General features: G+C 38.0%; 1 protein-coding gene across 2 annotated transcripts in view; it reads left to right on the forward strand.

Moving 5' to 3' along the window:
* Window positions 1-15,898, forward strand: part of PARL (presenilin associated rhomboid like) — a 53,077-nt gene that overhangs the window by 29,040 nt on the left and 8,139 nt on the right. The window contains exons 5-7 of one of the 2 annotated variants that reach the window (XM_029939787.1): window positions 3,112-3,207; window positions 4,002-4,151; window positions 5,816-5,886. In XM_029939787.1, coding sequence (XP_029795647.1) covers window positions 3,112-3,207; window positions 4,002-4,151; window positions 5,816-5,886 — 317 coding nt within the window. The remainder of the gene's footprint in view (window positions 1-3,111; window positions 3,208-4,001; window positions 4,152-5,815; window positions 5,887-15,898) is intronic. The other variant, XM_029939788.1, reaches the window with a different exon arrangement.

Genomic DNA, 15,898 nt, shown 5'->3' on the forward strand with positions numbered 1-15,898 from the left:
CCAGTTTCACTATGATATGTCATGCCGAAGGCCAATTCAAATTACATCTTAAGGGGGTTCTTTGTGCCTCTTGAATTTGAATGTCTTTCTTTTCCCAGATTTGGGAAATTCTCAGTTATAATTTGGTCTAGTATCCCTTCAGGCCCTGTCTCTCTGTCTTCCTCTTCAGGAATTCCTATGAGCCGGATGTTGTTCCGTTTGTATCACTCAGGTCTCGAATTCTCCTTTCCTGCTCCTGGATCAATTTCTCTTTTTTTCAGCTTCCTCTTTTGCTATAACTATATATTCTAATTCACCTATTCTTCTCTCTGCCTCATCAGTCCTTGAGGTGGCTGCCTCCATTTTGTTATTCACCTCGTCTATAGCCTTTTTAAACTCATCACACCTATTTTCAAAGTGCCTAGTAATTGTCTCAGTTGATTCTTTGAAGCTTTTCTAAACCCCAGCGATTAATTTTATGGCAAATTTTTAAAATTCTTGATCCGGTATGTTGTCTAGATTTGCCTTGAGCAGTTCTGTGGCTGTGATTTCCTCTTGGAGATTCTTCAGGGGAGAGTTCCTTCGTTTTGTCATTTTTGCTAGTTTTCTGTTTCTTGTCACCTTTTGAAAGCTCTTTGTGCACTGTGCACCTGGTAATATTTCTCTGTTAAAGGAAGCTTATTGAGTGTCCAGGGCCTGTCGTTTCAGGAAATATTCTTTTGATTGGTGTCTCTCAGTTTCTCTTGTTGTGCCTTTGAATATTTTATTTCCCTACTCAGCAATATTTGGGACTTGCCGTCTTGCACACTTTGGCTTGTTTCTTGGTGTAGCCGTAAGAAGGAAAACAGACAGACAGATACAGAGGGAACAGAAGCACACAAATGCACAGACAAATCAAACAAACACATTAAAAGTGGGAAAGAAAAGAAAGAAAATGGAGAGGAAAGAAACGAAAAGAAGAAAAAAAGAAAAAAAAATAAAGGAGGTCAGAGACAACAAAGGACAGTGGACAGTCTAAAAGTGTATGACCAGTTGAGGGGAGAGGTAAGGATGAGATACTATAGAATATATTTAGGTGTCTTTGAGGTTCTCTTCTTTCTGGAGTCCGTGTTTTCTCCTTCCGCTCTTGCAGATGAGAGTAATGTCCTTCTCAGTTCGATAGATGGGGCAGACGATGTTTACAGAGCTCCCTTCCTCTCCGCCATCTTGGCTCCTGTCTGTAATTGCTTTTGATAAGTGCCCTCTGGGAAAAGGAATTGTGTACTTGAGCTCTAAGTCGAGTCAAATGTAGACAGCCTTGCTAATGGGGGTTTGCAGGGAACTTTTATCAGATAGGTCAGATGATAACAGTTCTTTGGGAATGGGGCTTTGAAAGAGTTCCAGTCACTATGTACAGCAGCCTAGACCTCAGAGAATTCTCTAGGTAATAAAGATGTTTAAGTAAATCATTGCTCACTTTCTTAGGATAAACCGGCTAGGGTCTGTTCCTCTATCTTGGGAGTCTCCACCCTCCCTCCGCCCACCTCCCTTGCCCAGGGTTCCAGGCTCCTCCTCATTGGGAGGTATACATAGTACTCTTGCTTGCCTTGCTTATGACCCCTTTCCCCCATCCTTTCGTGAATACTGTTCCTCTCACCATCTTTGAAGGAGTTCTAGTTAGATATTTACCGAAGGTGTATGACAGCTGTCAGTCCCCACTAGTAAGACATGATAAAATTGATGGAATCAATTCAGTTAAATACAATAAAGCACCATTTCATGTGCCATGGAGAAAAAAATGTTTCCAGCTCATCTATGACATACCCAGTTGTAAGATGCATCCTGATTACAGATATTAAAAAGAAGATGTCTTAGAATCTGAAAAATAGTAGTTTCCTTTCCTATGTAACATTCAGATGGGAGAGAAAAACCTGGAGAGACTAGTAATGCCAGGGGATAGCTAAGAGCCAAAGATGTAGCAGCTGGTGGGGATTATACAATGAATATCTTCTAAAGTAAATCCTCTTACCAGAATGTTGCTGGAATCTGTGCTTACTGTATTGAAGGAGTTGAAAAGGATAGTTGCCTACTGCCGAAAGAGACTAGAAAAATGAATAAATGTTTAAATTCCTTTAATTAATTCAAGGAGATCAGTGCCTACTATATGATCATGGAGTTGTGGTACATTGCAATTAGTGTGTTATTAAAGTTTATAGTTTTTAAGAATTAGGGCGCCTGGGTGGCTCAGTCGGTTAAGCTTAGGTCATGATCTCCTGTTTGTGGATCTGAGACCCACGTCAGGCTCTGTGCTGACAGCTCAGAGCCTGGAGCCTGCTTCTGATTCTGTGTCTCCCTCTCTCTCTGCAGCACCTCCCCCCCACCCCCCGCTCATGCTCTGTCACTCTCTGTCTCAAAAATAAATAAAACATTAAAAAAAAAAGAATAACTTAGTTTCTTCACTAAAATGTGACTGAATAGTTAATTCTATCATTAAATAATAAACCTCAGTTTAGTGGTAGTTCTAGCAGTATCCGTTCTTGGAGAAAAATGAAACAGCCCCTCAGCTCCCATTTGTAAATAGTTTCAAAAGCAGTTGCAAAATTCTAGTTATTCCTGAATTCATATGATGATTGTTTAGTGAGAAGAGTGTAAACTGTTTTGAAGAAGTAATGTAAGAGGGCGCCTGGGTGGCTCAGTCAATTAAATTTCCAACTTTGGCTCAAGTCATGATCTCATGGTCCGGGAGTTTGAGCCCTGAATTGGGCTCTTTGCTGACAGCTTGGAGCCTGAAGCCTGCTTCAGATTCTGTGTCTCCTTCTTTGTCTCTCTGCCCCTCCCCCACTCATTCTCTCTCGCTCTTGCTCTCTCTCTCAAATAAGTGAACATTAAAAAAAGTAAAATAAGGATCTGAGTGAGGGAAGTTAGCTTCTAGAGCATTAGTAAGTTTCCAGGAATTTTCTGACTATACAAATGCAAACAATTTGATACTTAAAAACATTGATTTCACTTACTTTCCTTTAGCTCACCCTCTCCCCCCAAGTATATAATATTCTTACATAACTGTGGTAGAAAATCTTATACAGGTGGACTTTTGATCAGACTTTCTTTATTGCAATTTTTAACCTCCCTAAATTGCAAATCTTTATTTTGTAGGTATCATAGCTGCAAATGTTTTTGTATTCTGTTTATGGAGAGTACCTTCTCTGCAGCGGACAATGATCAGATATTTCACATCCAACCCAGCCTCAAGTAAGTCTACTTATGACTTTATTTTGAGTAAGAGGTAATATGAAGGAAATAAGCTTTGTGTTAATGGAAGTGCTATACAGATATTGAGTTACTTGTCAACAGTTATAAGCAAAATCCAGAAAATAGATTGTAAGCTCCTCGAGGAAAGGGACCTCATGTCTCTCAGTGTTATGGCCCAAGTACCTAAAATGTGCCTTGCACATAGTAGATAAGTATTTTTTTTAATGTTTATTTTGAGAGAATAAGCATAAGCAGGGAATGGGCAGAGAGAGAGAAAAGAGAGAATCCCAAGCAGGCTCTGCATTGTCAGTGTAGAGCCCAACATGGGGCTTGATCTCACAAACCGTGAGATTGTGACCTGAGCTGAAATCAAGAGTTGGATGCTTAATTGACTGAGCCACCCAGGCACCCCCGTAGATAATGTATTTTTTATTGACAACGATCTGTGATCACTACAGGTTCACTTTTTGAGACTATTATATACAACTTTATATCTATAATTGAAATAATTCACTAATTCTTTTTTCTAACTGTTGCCACAAGGACAAGTTCTTTCATTGAACTGAGAATTTATATTGGTTGCTTACTAAGTAGAAGAGAGATTTAAGTTAACTTTTTACCACTTTGAAAAATGCTAACTGAAACCATCTTATTTAAGCTTTTGAACTGGCTCTGTTTTTGTTTCCCATGTTTGAGTTGTTTCATAATAAAAATGAAAAAAATCTAAAGTGGATAATTTTTAGGTCATGGCTGTGTGTCCTATAATTACCAGACTGTTTTTCTTTCTCTTATAGAGGTCCTTTGTTCTCCAATGTTGCTGTCAACATTCAGCCATTTCTCCTTGTTTCACATGGCAGCAAATATGTATGTTTTGTGGAGCTTCTCCTCCAGCATTGTGAACATTCTGGGTCAAGAACAGTTCATGGCAGTGTACTTATCTGCAGGTAATCTTTAATCCCAGGGTCTTTTGGAGTACGCGCACGCTAACCGATCTGGAGAAGGAACAAAGGGAAGGACCACAGCCGTACTCCGCACATGAGGATTGTATGTAGAGAGTTGTACACACTGTTGTAGAGAAGGACACTGCAGGCTGGCGGGGTTGTTGGCTTTCCTGCTTCTTGTTTTGCTGATTTCTTCTTAGATTAATTATTTAGGTATGTTTAGTTTTAAATTAGGATAGATAGCAGTTAAGATTTAGTGTAGAATTTAAGCAGGTCATTTTTATCTCATTAGGCCTGGGCTACTTTAGCCCAGGCCCACCGTTTTATAGATAAGTTCTTCCCAGACTTCCTGGCTGTCTCCATTATCTGGATCTTTTTTTAAATAATCTTAAGCTCGTTTCTCACAATGTGTTCATTTTCCAGAAAGCTTACGGTCAGAGTTCCGTAATAAGGTTGTCAAGAATGAGTTTATTCTCTTTTCTGCAGGCATATATCTTAGTCTGGAACCACTCCATCTGTGGTCCTGGGGATATCATCATTTCCTTATTGCAACTAGGAAACGGTAGTAGAGGATTCCAGGTTCCTAGATGCTGCTAAACTGGCAATTAATTGGTCTGTTAAATTTTACCTCTCTGTTTGCAAAATGTACTGAATTAAAAACCACATGGCATACAAATCCTACAAATTCATTTCTGAAATCCCTTCATTTTTTTTTAAGTTTATTTTTTTTTTTAGTAATCTCTACACCCAACCTGGGGATCGAACTCACAACCCTGAGATCAAATGAGTTGCATACTCTTGACACCAAGCCAGCGAGGTGTCCCTGAAATCCCTTTATTTAAAAACAGTATATTTGGGAGACCTACTGTAGTATGGAAAAAAACCATTCGAGAGCTTGATAACAAAACCTAGTTTTATTAGATCCTATTTCTGCTATTTGTTGTGTGATATTACAGAAAAACTATAATACACCTCTCTGAGGATAATGATCCTCTCTCATGACAAGGGGTTATAGAAAGGATTAAATAGACACATGTACCACAAGGCCCCAAAAGGGTGCTTAATCATTGTTAATTAAGTATCCATGTATCTGGTCCTTCAGAACTAGAAACTAAAGAACATCTTTGGCATGTGCCAGAGTGTATAGTTTTTTCCCCCAAGCACTAGTTGTATTGCTGTAGGTACACATGGGTCTATTTCAGGTGCCATTAATTCCTGCTCTATGGGAAGTTTTTAAAAATAAGCCACATTTAGCTTAGATGACATTGGAGCCAAAGGGACTTGTAAAAGAGCATCTAGTCTAGATTGCAGCAGAGTCATTTGGCAAGTTGAGTAAAATATAGATTCCCTGGTCCCATTCCCAAGAATCTGATTTAGTGTTTGGAGTGCAGCCCAGAGGATTTCCTTGACAGTTGGTGAGTTTGGAACTTAATCTCTTTTATGTTATAGATGAGGAAAGTGAGAATCGAGAGGTAAAGGACTCTGTGTCATTCAGTAAGTTGTGCAGTTTGTCACACTTTCTGAAGTGATAGGATAAGTATTCGTGCCTGCACCTTGTACTGACCCAAGTAAAAATCCAACATTGTTACTCTCTGTGGGGTGGAGATCAGAAATGGAAACCATTTTTATACTACACTAAAATTACTGAAATATGACTTATTTCTCAGGCGTTATTTCCAATTTTGTCAGTTATGTGTGTAAAGTCGCCACAGGAAGATATGGACCGTCACTTGGTGCAGTAAGTATTTGTAATGTAAATTTTCTTAATTTAGTTTTTAACTTCATTTTGAAATAATCTTAGACTCATAGAAAAGTTCAAAATTATTAGAGTTCTTATATACCCTTTACCCTGCTGTTAACTACAGAACCAGAGTAGTGTGTTAACACTGAAACAATACTACTAACTAATCTGTGTCTAATTTAGAATTTATAGAGCCTTGGGGCACCTGGGTGGCTCAGTTGGTTGAGTGTCTGACTCTTGATTTTGGCTCAGGTCATTTTCTCATGGTTCGTGGGTTCAAGCCTTGAGTTGGGCTTCGTGCTGGCAGTGTGGAGCCTGCTTGAGATTTTCCATCCTCCTCTCTTTCCTTCCCCTACTTGCGGTGGTGTCTCTGTCTCAAAATAATAAACTTAAAATATATAGAGTCTTATAAACTTAAGGCTATAACTTTTAACCATTGGTCATTTATATATATCGTACTTACTAGAACAGACTACATACCAAGAGGATAGTCAAAACAGTGGGTACCCAGTCCCCAAAACCAGACCGCCTAATCTAGCATTGGGAAATTCTAATAGTTACAGATTTGAATCTGGTACTATATCCTTCTGTTTAGTCACTATTGGAGTGTCTTCTGTGCAGATTAGACTAGTAGGCACTGTACTAGAAACTGGGGATACAGCCAGTGAGCAAGACGATCACAATTCCTTTCTTGAGGAGCTGTGTTCTGGATACTTTAAAAAAAAATGTGTGTGTGTGCGTGTGTTTGTGTTTTTAGCTTAATGGCAGATTTCTAAGCACATGGAAATCTTTACATAACATCTCTCTAAAGACTACACATTCATTTTGTACATATTTAAAAGCTAATGCACTTAAATACAGTCAAATAGGGAGTTTCATATTTAAAGAAACTAAGAAGGTTCATTTTTGGAAGAGAATTCTTATGTAATCATCCCATAATGTGTGTGTTCCTCAGATTTGTACATACTTAATTTTTTATTTTTTATACTTAATTTTCCTAATGAGACCTATCTCTTGTCCTATCACCTACAAGATTTCTTAAGCCCCCCCTTTTTTCCTTCATGGAATGTTTTATATACAAGATATGGTGCTGGTGTAATTTACATATTTCAGATTTTATCCTGCCCCTCACTCACTGCCTAACTAAGCACCTGTTAAATGAAGGCAACTGGGATGAATCAGAAATGGACTCTGACTTTAGTTGGGGAGAAAACCTTAAATACATATCTAATACACATTAAAAGAGCTGTTTCTCTAGAGGACTTCGGGGGTTCTGAAAGTGGGGACACTTTTCTCATTCGCTGAGAGGACCTGGGAGGGCATTTCGATGTGCTACAGGTGTTACTCTCATTTTATAGATAGGAAACTAAAGTCCAAGATGAGAAGCGGGTGACAGATGATATTTGGGGCCAGGCTGGGCTTGAATCCAGCTCTGCCACTTATCTGTGATTTCTAGGACGTACTACAAACCCACTCTGTTTTTCTATGTAAAATGGGGAGAACATTATCTCTTTGTGCTCTGCAGTGCAAATGTGTTAAATGCCATAGCATAAGGAGCATGTGCTCAGAAATGTGGTAGTTCCTGTTTGGTCATCAAAATTCTGTAGAGCCATGTCAGAATAAAATTATTATCCACAAATATTTTCGTTCATTCTTGGTTAAAATTAAAACTAAATCACCAGGTATAATGATATTTTTGATGAGAAATCTAGAAGAAAATATGGTTGACAAAGTTGTGTTAGAAAATATGAAGTAGTGGTTTTACTGGCTCCATCAGAATCCTTTGTTAGAGGATAAAGGGAACTACTAGAGAATATTTGCCAGTTAACATATTGGCATTAGGGAGTAAGGATACTGGATTTTTGTAAAGGTTTTATTTAGTTAGAGCTCTGTGTGTTCTGAATCTCACGTAAAGATCGTTTCTTAGTAGTTATTGGTAGGAAGCTTTAATCTGCTTTTTAAAAATTTATTTTTTGTGAAATGTAACCCTTAATCTTGATGGCAAAGATGAATGAAATGTTTGTGATAGGAAAAAGCATTTCTTAAAATGTTAGAGAACTAGTTTTTGCTTGACATTGTAGTACTTATCATAGGCCAAATTGTAGCTTGCTTAATTTAAATATGATAACTTGCTTACTGTAACTTCATTGATTTAAGTATTACTGACTCAGCCTATTCTTAAAGTGAATTTTCTGAGTCAAGAAAGTATCTTTAGTCTCTTCTTACAGCATTGAAAGTAAAATAAAATGTTCATTAGAATGGCTTCATTTGGAATTCCGTTTTTATTTATCTGTAGTGTTTGGAGTATATCTCTTGTATAACTTTCTTAGTGGCTGTTCCACTATCTGTACTTTAGTTATCACAGTCTACTGGTGAGAGTGTCATTTTAGCAGTTTGAGGTGAACCTTACCTCCCTTTTCATCCCTATGTCCTCCCCAAATTATAATTGTCTTAAATATTTCCACTGCATGCATTTAGAATATTGGCCACTGTTATATTTGTGCTTCAACCATTAAACATTGTTTAGAAAATTCCAAGGAAGAAAAAACTTGTTTTATGCATAATTTTTCTTCTTTCTTCTTCTCTATTGTTCTTTCTTGATGTTCCTTCTAAGAGTCTTCTATCATATCCTTTTTATTTTCTTTAGCCAGGTAGGTATGACAAATTCTCTTTAAGTTTTTCTTTGACAATGTCTTGATTTTCACCAGATAAAAGATTCCAGGCTGACCTGGAACTTGAAAAATGTTTTGCCACTTCTTTTTTGGCCTCCATAGTCTTTGAAGAGAAATCCTTTGTTGTTCAAATAGCTGGACTTCAGTTCAGGTCATGATCTCACTGCCCGCATCGGGCTCTGTGCTGACAGCTCAGATCCTGGAGCCTGAGTTGGATTCTGTTTCTCCCTCTCTCTGCCCCTCCCCATTTCTCTCTCTCTCTCCCCTCCCCTCCGCCCCCCCACACTCACATTCACACACACACACACACACACACACACACACACACACACACAAATAAACCAACATTAAAAAAATATATATATATACGTGTATATATACACGTATATATATATACACGTATATATAGCTTTCCCTCTTTAGGTAAGGTGTTGCTCTCTGAAGATATTTTGCTTTGTCTTTAGTTTTCAGAAGTTTGACCCTGTTGTCATGGATTTCTTTATGTTGATTTTGTTTGGGGTTTTTTTCAGCTTCTTGAAATTAGAGGTTTATGTCTTTGGGAAATTTTCACCTGCTTTTTCTTCGAATGCTTTTTCAGCCTCCTCCCTTTCTTCTTTGGAACTATGATGACATGATGTTAGTATAATCTCTAGGGTCCGTGAAATTCAGTTAATTTTTTTTAAGTCTGTCTTTCTGTAGTCTAGATTGGGTAATTGCCACTCTGTTTCAAGTTCACTGATTATTTTCTTTGTCCTTTCAGTTCTGCATGGGCCCATTTACTGAGTGTTTTTATTTAGGTTATTGTATTTTTCAGTTGTAAAGTTTACATTGTTTTTGGTATCTTCTGTTTCTTTCAGGCTGTTTCTGTGCTATTTTTTCACTTGTTTCAAGCATGTTTGTAACTGCTTATTAAAGCATTTTTATGATTGCTGTTTTAAAATACGTGTCAGGGCAGTTTTAATATCTCTGTGTCATCTTGTTGGTATCTGTTGTCTTTTCTCATTTATGTTGAGGCTTTTTGGTTCTTGGTATGTTGAGTGATTTTTAAATGAAACCAGGACATTTTGGATATTATGACACTTTGAATCTTATTTAAATCTATTGATGAGGCTGCCCCTGGCACTGCTCTAACAAGGAGGCAGGTTGACCATTACTGGTGAGGTGAAAGCCCAGGTTCTCTACTCAGCCTCCTTTGACACCTAGGGGACAAGAGCTCTAGTTTCTAGGGGACAGGACTTGGAATTGTGGAAGTTCAGTCTCCTTTGTGGACCTCTCCTGGCTAGGAGGAACATGCCCACATGACCTCCACTAACCCTACCCCGTCAGCGGTATGGGGCTGCCTCGTTGCAGTCTGCAAGGGTAGAAGTCTAGGCTCTCCACTCAGCCTTTGTTGATGAGGATTGGGCCACAGCCTTTTCTGTTGTCTGGCTGGAGTAGGGTGGTTACTATCTAAAAGCTGTCTGTCTTGCTGGGCTACCCTTTCTTGGTCCTTTGGCTACAGAGAGGATTTTGGGGCATGGGGATAGACGTATTGTATCTGAGTTCATTGGGATTTTTGTGATTACCAGGTTATGAGCTTCTCCAGAGCCAAGACTGAGCTGTATTAGGCCAAAGAAAACCCAGGGGATTCACCACTGTGTCATTTCTTGGATCTGAGGGTTCCTAGCACTCTGCTTTTCTTTCTCAGCCTTTCAGAATCCTCTTATGTTTGTTTTACAAGTAGTGCCAAGAGTTTTGGCTGTACTTAACTTGTGGAACCACAAAGACTGTTAGAGCAAATTCATTTAAAATTCATGGTGCAAAAAACCATACATGTACATGATATGAAATAAAGATTAGATATAGAAAAATGTTTATGAAAATTGGTTACTTATGAAATAAGTAAAAAATTATATGCATATATTGATTGCAAATATACAATCAGTATCCATAAATTGTTAGTGGAGAATAAAAGATCTTCACCTCTAACCAAGGAGGCAGATGTCTAAAGTCTATGTGAGTTGGGGTTTATGACTCTCTGAAAATGTACCTAAAATATATACGAATGTGAAATTTTTCTGAGGAGAAACGGTCCATGTTCATTATATTCTTAAATGCCCCTGACTAGAAAAGGAAAAAATAAATAGGGGCGCTTGGGTAGCTCAGTTGGTTGAGCATCAGACTCTTGATTTCAGGTGGGGTCACAATCCCAGGGTCATGGGATAGAGCCTTGTGTTAGACTCGCGGAGCGTGGATATTCTCTCTCAAAATAAAAACTATAAGAGAAGGGCACCTGGGTGGCTTTGTCAATTAAATGTTCGGCTTTGGCTCAGGTCATGATCTTGCAGTTTGTGAGTTTGAGCTCTGTGTTGGGCTCTGTGCTGCTAGTGTGGAGCCTGCCTGGGATTCTCTCTGTTCCTCCTTCTGCCCCTTCTGCACTCTGTCAAGATAAATAAATAAAAAGAAGGAAGGAAAGAAGGGAAGACAAAAATAATCTGTGCATGGAGGTAGGCCCAAACATTTGTCAAAAAAGGAAGCTGGGATTTATTTATTCAGATACATAAATGTTTACATTTGTGTAGGTAAAGGTCACTTTGAGAAATTTCTAGAAGGACAGTGGAACTGCCTTTGATCTTTAATGTATAAGAACAATAAGATATAGAGAAACTGGCTTTACATAGAAATGCACAGTAATGAGAATTTTCTTTCATACTAAGATATCTATAATGAGCACTTTAGATGGAGAACATAATCATCTATGGAGAAGTAATCTAGAGACACCTCACAGAATTTTAATGTTCTTCTTTCACATCAAGTAATTCTGTTGGCCTCATTTGGGGGAAAGTGTAATTTCATTGTTTTTTTTTTTCCGTTCAGAAAATAAGGTTTCAGCTTGATTTGTGTGGAGTCTCATTGAATTTTTAGGTTTGGTTTAAAAATAAACTGAGGATACTAGAGTTGCTCATATGCAATAAAGCCTGGAAGGTGATGAGCTACCGTTCACCCCACCTTTGCAGTTCTTAGTGACATTGACATCTGTGCTTAATACAGCATGTGCTGATAGTTTTGGGGGGTGGATGTTGATGTTCCAGGCAGAACAGATCTTTCAGAATAAATACAGATATGGCCAGTATAACGTGTTACACCATGACCCAGCCAGTTTTGTGGGGAAGTAAGCCAGCAGTGTTCTGAGGTGGTTCTGATATCCTGGAAATTTGCTATGAACCCATTTAGGACCTGGAGTAGGGGACTAGGGAAAGGTGAACAAATTACGGAGGCTGTGTATGTGCATATATGTGTTTCCGTACGACCAGTAAGCTCCCTGTTAAGGGAAGCCAGGATTTTGGAAGAACCTTGTATGTTATAGTTAGACTTGTAAAAAAAAAAAAAAAAAAAAAAAAAAAAGCCAGTTTGGTCCAGTATATAATAGCAGACAGTTGATCTTAAGTATAGAAGATAGAATTCCGGGAGCATCTGGCTGGCTCTGAAGCATGTGACTCTTGTTCTCAGGATTGTGAGTTTGAGCCCCACATTGGGTTTAGAGATTACTTAAAAATGAAAAAAATAAGAGTTCTGACTCCTAACCTCCACTGCATAATTGCAGGTACCACCAATATCCACCTTTGCTATGCAGTTGAGGTTATTGTTTCCTTGTTGCTCTTTACACTTTTTCAGCCCAAGCACTAGCGTGGTTTTTAAAAAATATTATATTTAAATATTTCTGTTTATTTATACATTTAAATACAGGTTAGTTAACATATAGAGCACTAGGTTTTTGTTTTTTTGGGTCCATTTACCTTTACTGAGATCTTTGGTTTTCCTTCCAAGGGATACTCATGCTGTCTTTCCATCCTGCAGTTACCCCAACCCATTGCTGGGAATGCCGCCTGAGCTACTTTCTCTCTTTGGGTCAGTTGGCAACTGTTTTAGGGATTTGGGATATCTGGGATCACTGAGATTCTTAACACTTTAAAGTATTAGTAATTACTAAAATGTCACATAATCCTGTTTTGAAACAACCCTTCGTACAAATGGTGGTTAAGAGAGTTAGATGCTACGGGCGTCCTGGTGGTTCAGCCAGTTGAGGTCTAACTATTGATTTCTGCTCAGGTCATGATCTTATGGTCATAGGATTGAGCCTCTTGTTGGGCTGTGCATTGAGATACTCTCTCTCCCTCTTTCTGCTTCCCCCCCACCAAATAAATGAACATTAAAAAATTTAACAAAAGAGATAGATGCTGTTTTTTCAGAAGTAGCATTTTTAGTATAAAAATGTTGGGACCTTTCCTTTTATTTCTAGGGGTAATCAGTTATAGGACACCTTTTGTAAAAATCATTCTTCTCTTTAAGTGTCTTTTTTAACATCCTACTTAGAATTTGTTTGTTTTGAGAGAGTGAGCAAGCATGAGCAGGGGAGGGGCGGAGAGGGAGAGAGAGGATCCCAAGCAGGCTATGCACTGTCAGCATAGAGCCCAATACAGGACTTGAACTCAAGAACAGTGAGATCATGACCTGAGCTGAAATCAAGAGTTGGCTGCCTAACCGACAAAGACATCCAGGATCCCCAAAAATAATTTAAATCTTACAGAAAAGTTTCACTACAAAGGACTTCTAAGTCTTTTAAAAAAATAAAATAACTAGGGTTTACTGAGGTATAACTGACATGCAAAACCCTGCACATATTTAGGGTTTACAATTTCAAGGTGCCTGGGTGGCTTAGTCTGTTGAGCATCCAGCTTCAGTTCAGATCATGATCTTGGAGGCTCGGGAGTTTGACCCTCACATCGGGCTCTCTGCTGTCAGTACAGAGCCCTGTTCAGATCCTCTGTCCCCCCTGACCCCTGTCTCTGCTCCTCCCCTGCTCGCTTGCTTGCTCTTTCTCTAAAAAAAAAAAAAAACATTTAAAAAATGAAGTTTATAATTTGGAAAGCTTTGACATGTGGATACCCATGTATCACCAGAATCAAGATAATGAACGTAGTCATCATCCCTGAAAGTTTCCTGGTGCTCCTCTCCACTGTAGTCCCTCCTTCCTGCTTCTCACCCCCTTTCTGGGCAGCAGCTTCTTGACTTTCTGTCACGATCATTTCATTTGTACTTATTTTATACAGTTTAGTATTAATGGAGTCATCTAGCATATACTCTTTTTTGTTATTGTTCTGGCTTCCATTACTCTGTAGTTGTTTTGAAATTCATCTAGGAAGTTTTGTGTGTATCAGTCTATTCTTTTGTAGGAGTCAATAGTAATCCATTGTACGGATATGCCAGAATATGTGTATCTGTTCACCCGATGGACCTTTGAGTTGTTTCTAGCTTTAACTGTTCTAAAAAAGCTTTTGAGAACATTTGTGTATAACTCTTTGTATGGATGTGTGTTTTCATTTGTCTTGGGTTAACACCTGGGAGTGGAATGGCCAAATCACATGTTAAATAAGTATTTAACTAACTTTTAAGGAACTTCCCAACAGTTTTCCAAAGTGACTGTAGGAATTTACTTTCCCATCAGCTGCATGTGAGATTTTCAGTTTCTCTAACATCCTCACCAACGCTTAGTATGGTCAGTCTTTAATTTGTAATCACTATATACTGATACCTGTGTAGTTTTAATTTTTATTTCTTTTCTCATCTTTTCATGCGCTTATTTGCTATCCATATATCTTCTCTGAAGTGTTCAAATATATTTGCCCAGTTAAGATTTTTAAAAATTGTTTTTCTTTACATAGTTTGGATACAAGTCCTTTCAGATTTCTGAGATGCACATATTTTCTCTTAGCCTTTATCTTGCCTTTTCTCAACAGTGTCATTTGAAGACTCAGTTTTTAAATTATATGAAGTTTGATTTATTTGTTTTTTCTTAAGGATCATGTTTTTTGGTCTCATAACTGTGAAATCTTTGCCCAGCTTAAGGTCACAAAGAGTTTTCTCCTGTGGCTTCTTTAGAAGTTTTCATTTTAGGTTTTACATTTAGGCCTCTGTCACTTTGAAAGTGCTACAAAATGCTCTTGAACCACATTCACCAATTTTTAACATTTTGTCACATTTTACTTATCTTCTCTGTAAACGTTTTTTCTGAACTGTTTTCTGAACTCTTTGCAAGTAGGTTGCATATATGATCCCCTTTTACCCCTAAATGCTTCAGAGTATATTTCTGAGAATACAAATATTCTAATCTTTCCACACTTCAGTTATCAATTCAAGAAATTTAATATTGATATAATACTTCAACTTAATTTGTTAAACATTCCAGTCTTGTCAGTTGTTCTGGTAATGTCCTTTGTAGCTATTTCCACCCCTCCAAGATCATGTATTGCATTTAGAGGTTATGTCCTTCTGGTCTCCTAAAAGCTAGAACATTTCCTTCCTTGGCCATTTTTCTTAATTGAGGTATATTGCCATAACATTGTATTAGTTTCAGGTGTACAACAATGATTCGATATTTGTATATATTGGAAAATGATCACCTGAGGTAGTCTAGTTAACATAGTTAACAGTAAGTCTGTCACTGTGTATAGTTACAAAAATTTTTTTCCTTGTGATAAGAACTTTTAAGATCTATTCTCTTAGCTTTCACATATCATTAACTATGGTCACCATGCTATATACATTGCATCTCTGGCTTATCTATTTTATAATTGGACATTTGCACCTTTGGACCCCTTTAACCCATTTTGGCCTTTCCACCCCCGACTCTGGCAACCACCAGTCTGTTCTCTCCATACATGGGCTGGCTTTTTGTTTTTTTCTGTCCATAAGTGAGATCATACAGCACGTGTCTTTCCCTGACTTATTCCACTTAGCATAATGCTCTCAGGGTCTATCCATGTTGTCACAAATGGCAAGATTTCCTGATATTTTTATGGCTGAATAATATTCCTGTGTGTATGTGCACACCACATTTTATCTGCTCATCCATTGTTGGACACTTAGGTTGTTTCCACATTTTGACTATTGTAAATAACTCTGCAATGAACATGGGGATGTATTTACCTTTTTCAGTTAGTGTCTTTGGATAAATACCCAAAAGTGGATTTGGTGGATCATGATAATGCTTTTTCATTTTTTGAGGAACCTTCAAACTGGTTCTATAGTGGCTACACCAGTTTACATTCAAGGGTTTCCTTTTCTCCACATCCCTACCATCACTCGTTATTTTCTTTTTGATAAAAGCCATTCTAACAGGGGAGAGGTAATAATCTCATTGTGGTTTTGATTTTTATTTCTCTGATGATTAGTGATGTTGAGCATCTTTTCATGCGTCTGTTGGCCATCTAGATGTCTTTGGGAAAAGGTTCAGATTCTTGTGCCCATTTTAAATTGGGTTGTGTTTTTTTGCTCTGGAGTTATAGGAGTTTTATATA

The sequence above is a fragment of the Suricata suricatta genome, chromosome 5 (assembly GCF_006229205.1).
Source record: "Suricata suricatta isolate VVHF042 chromosome 5, meerkat_22Aug2017_6uvM2_HiC, whole genome shotgun sequence".
NCBI lineage: Eukaryota > Metazoa > Chordata > Mammalia > Carnivora > Herpestidae > Suricata > Suricata suricatta.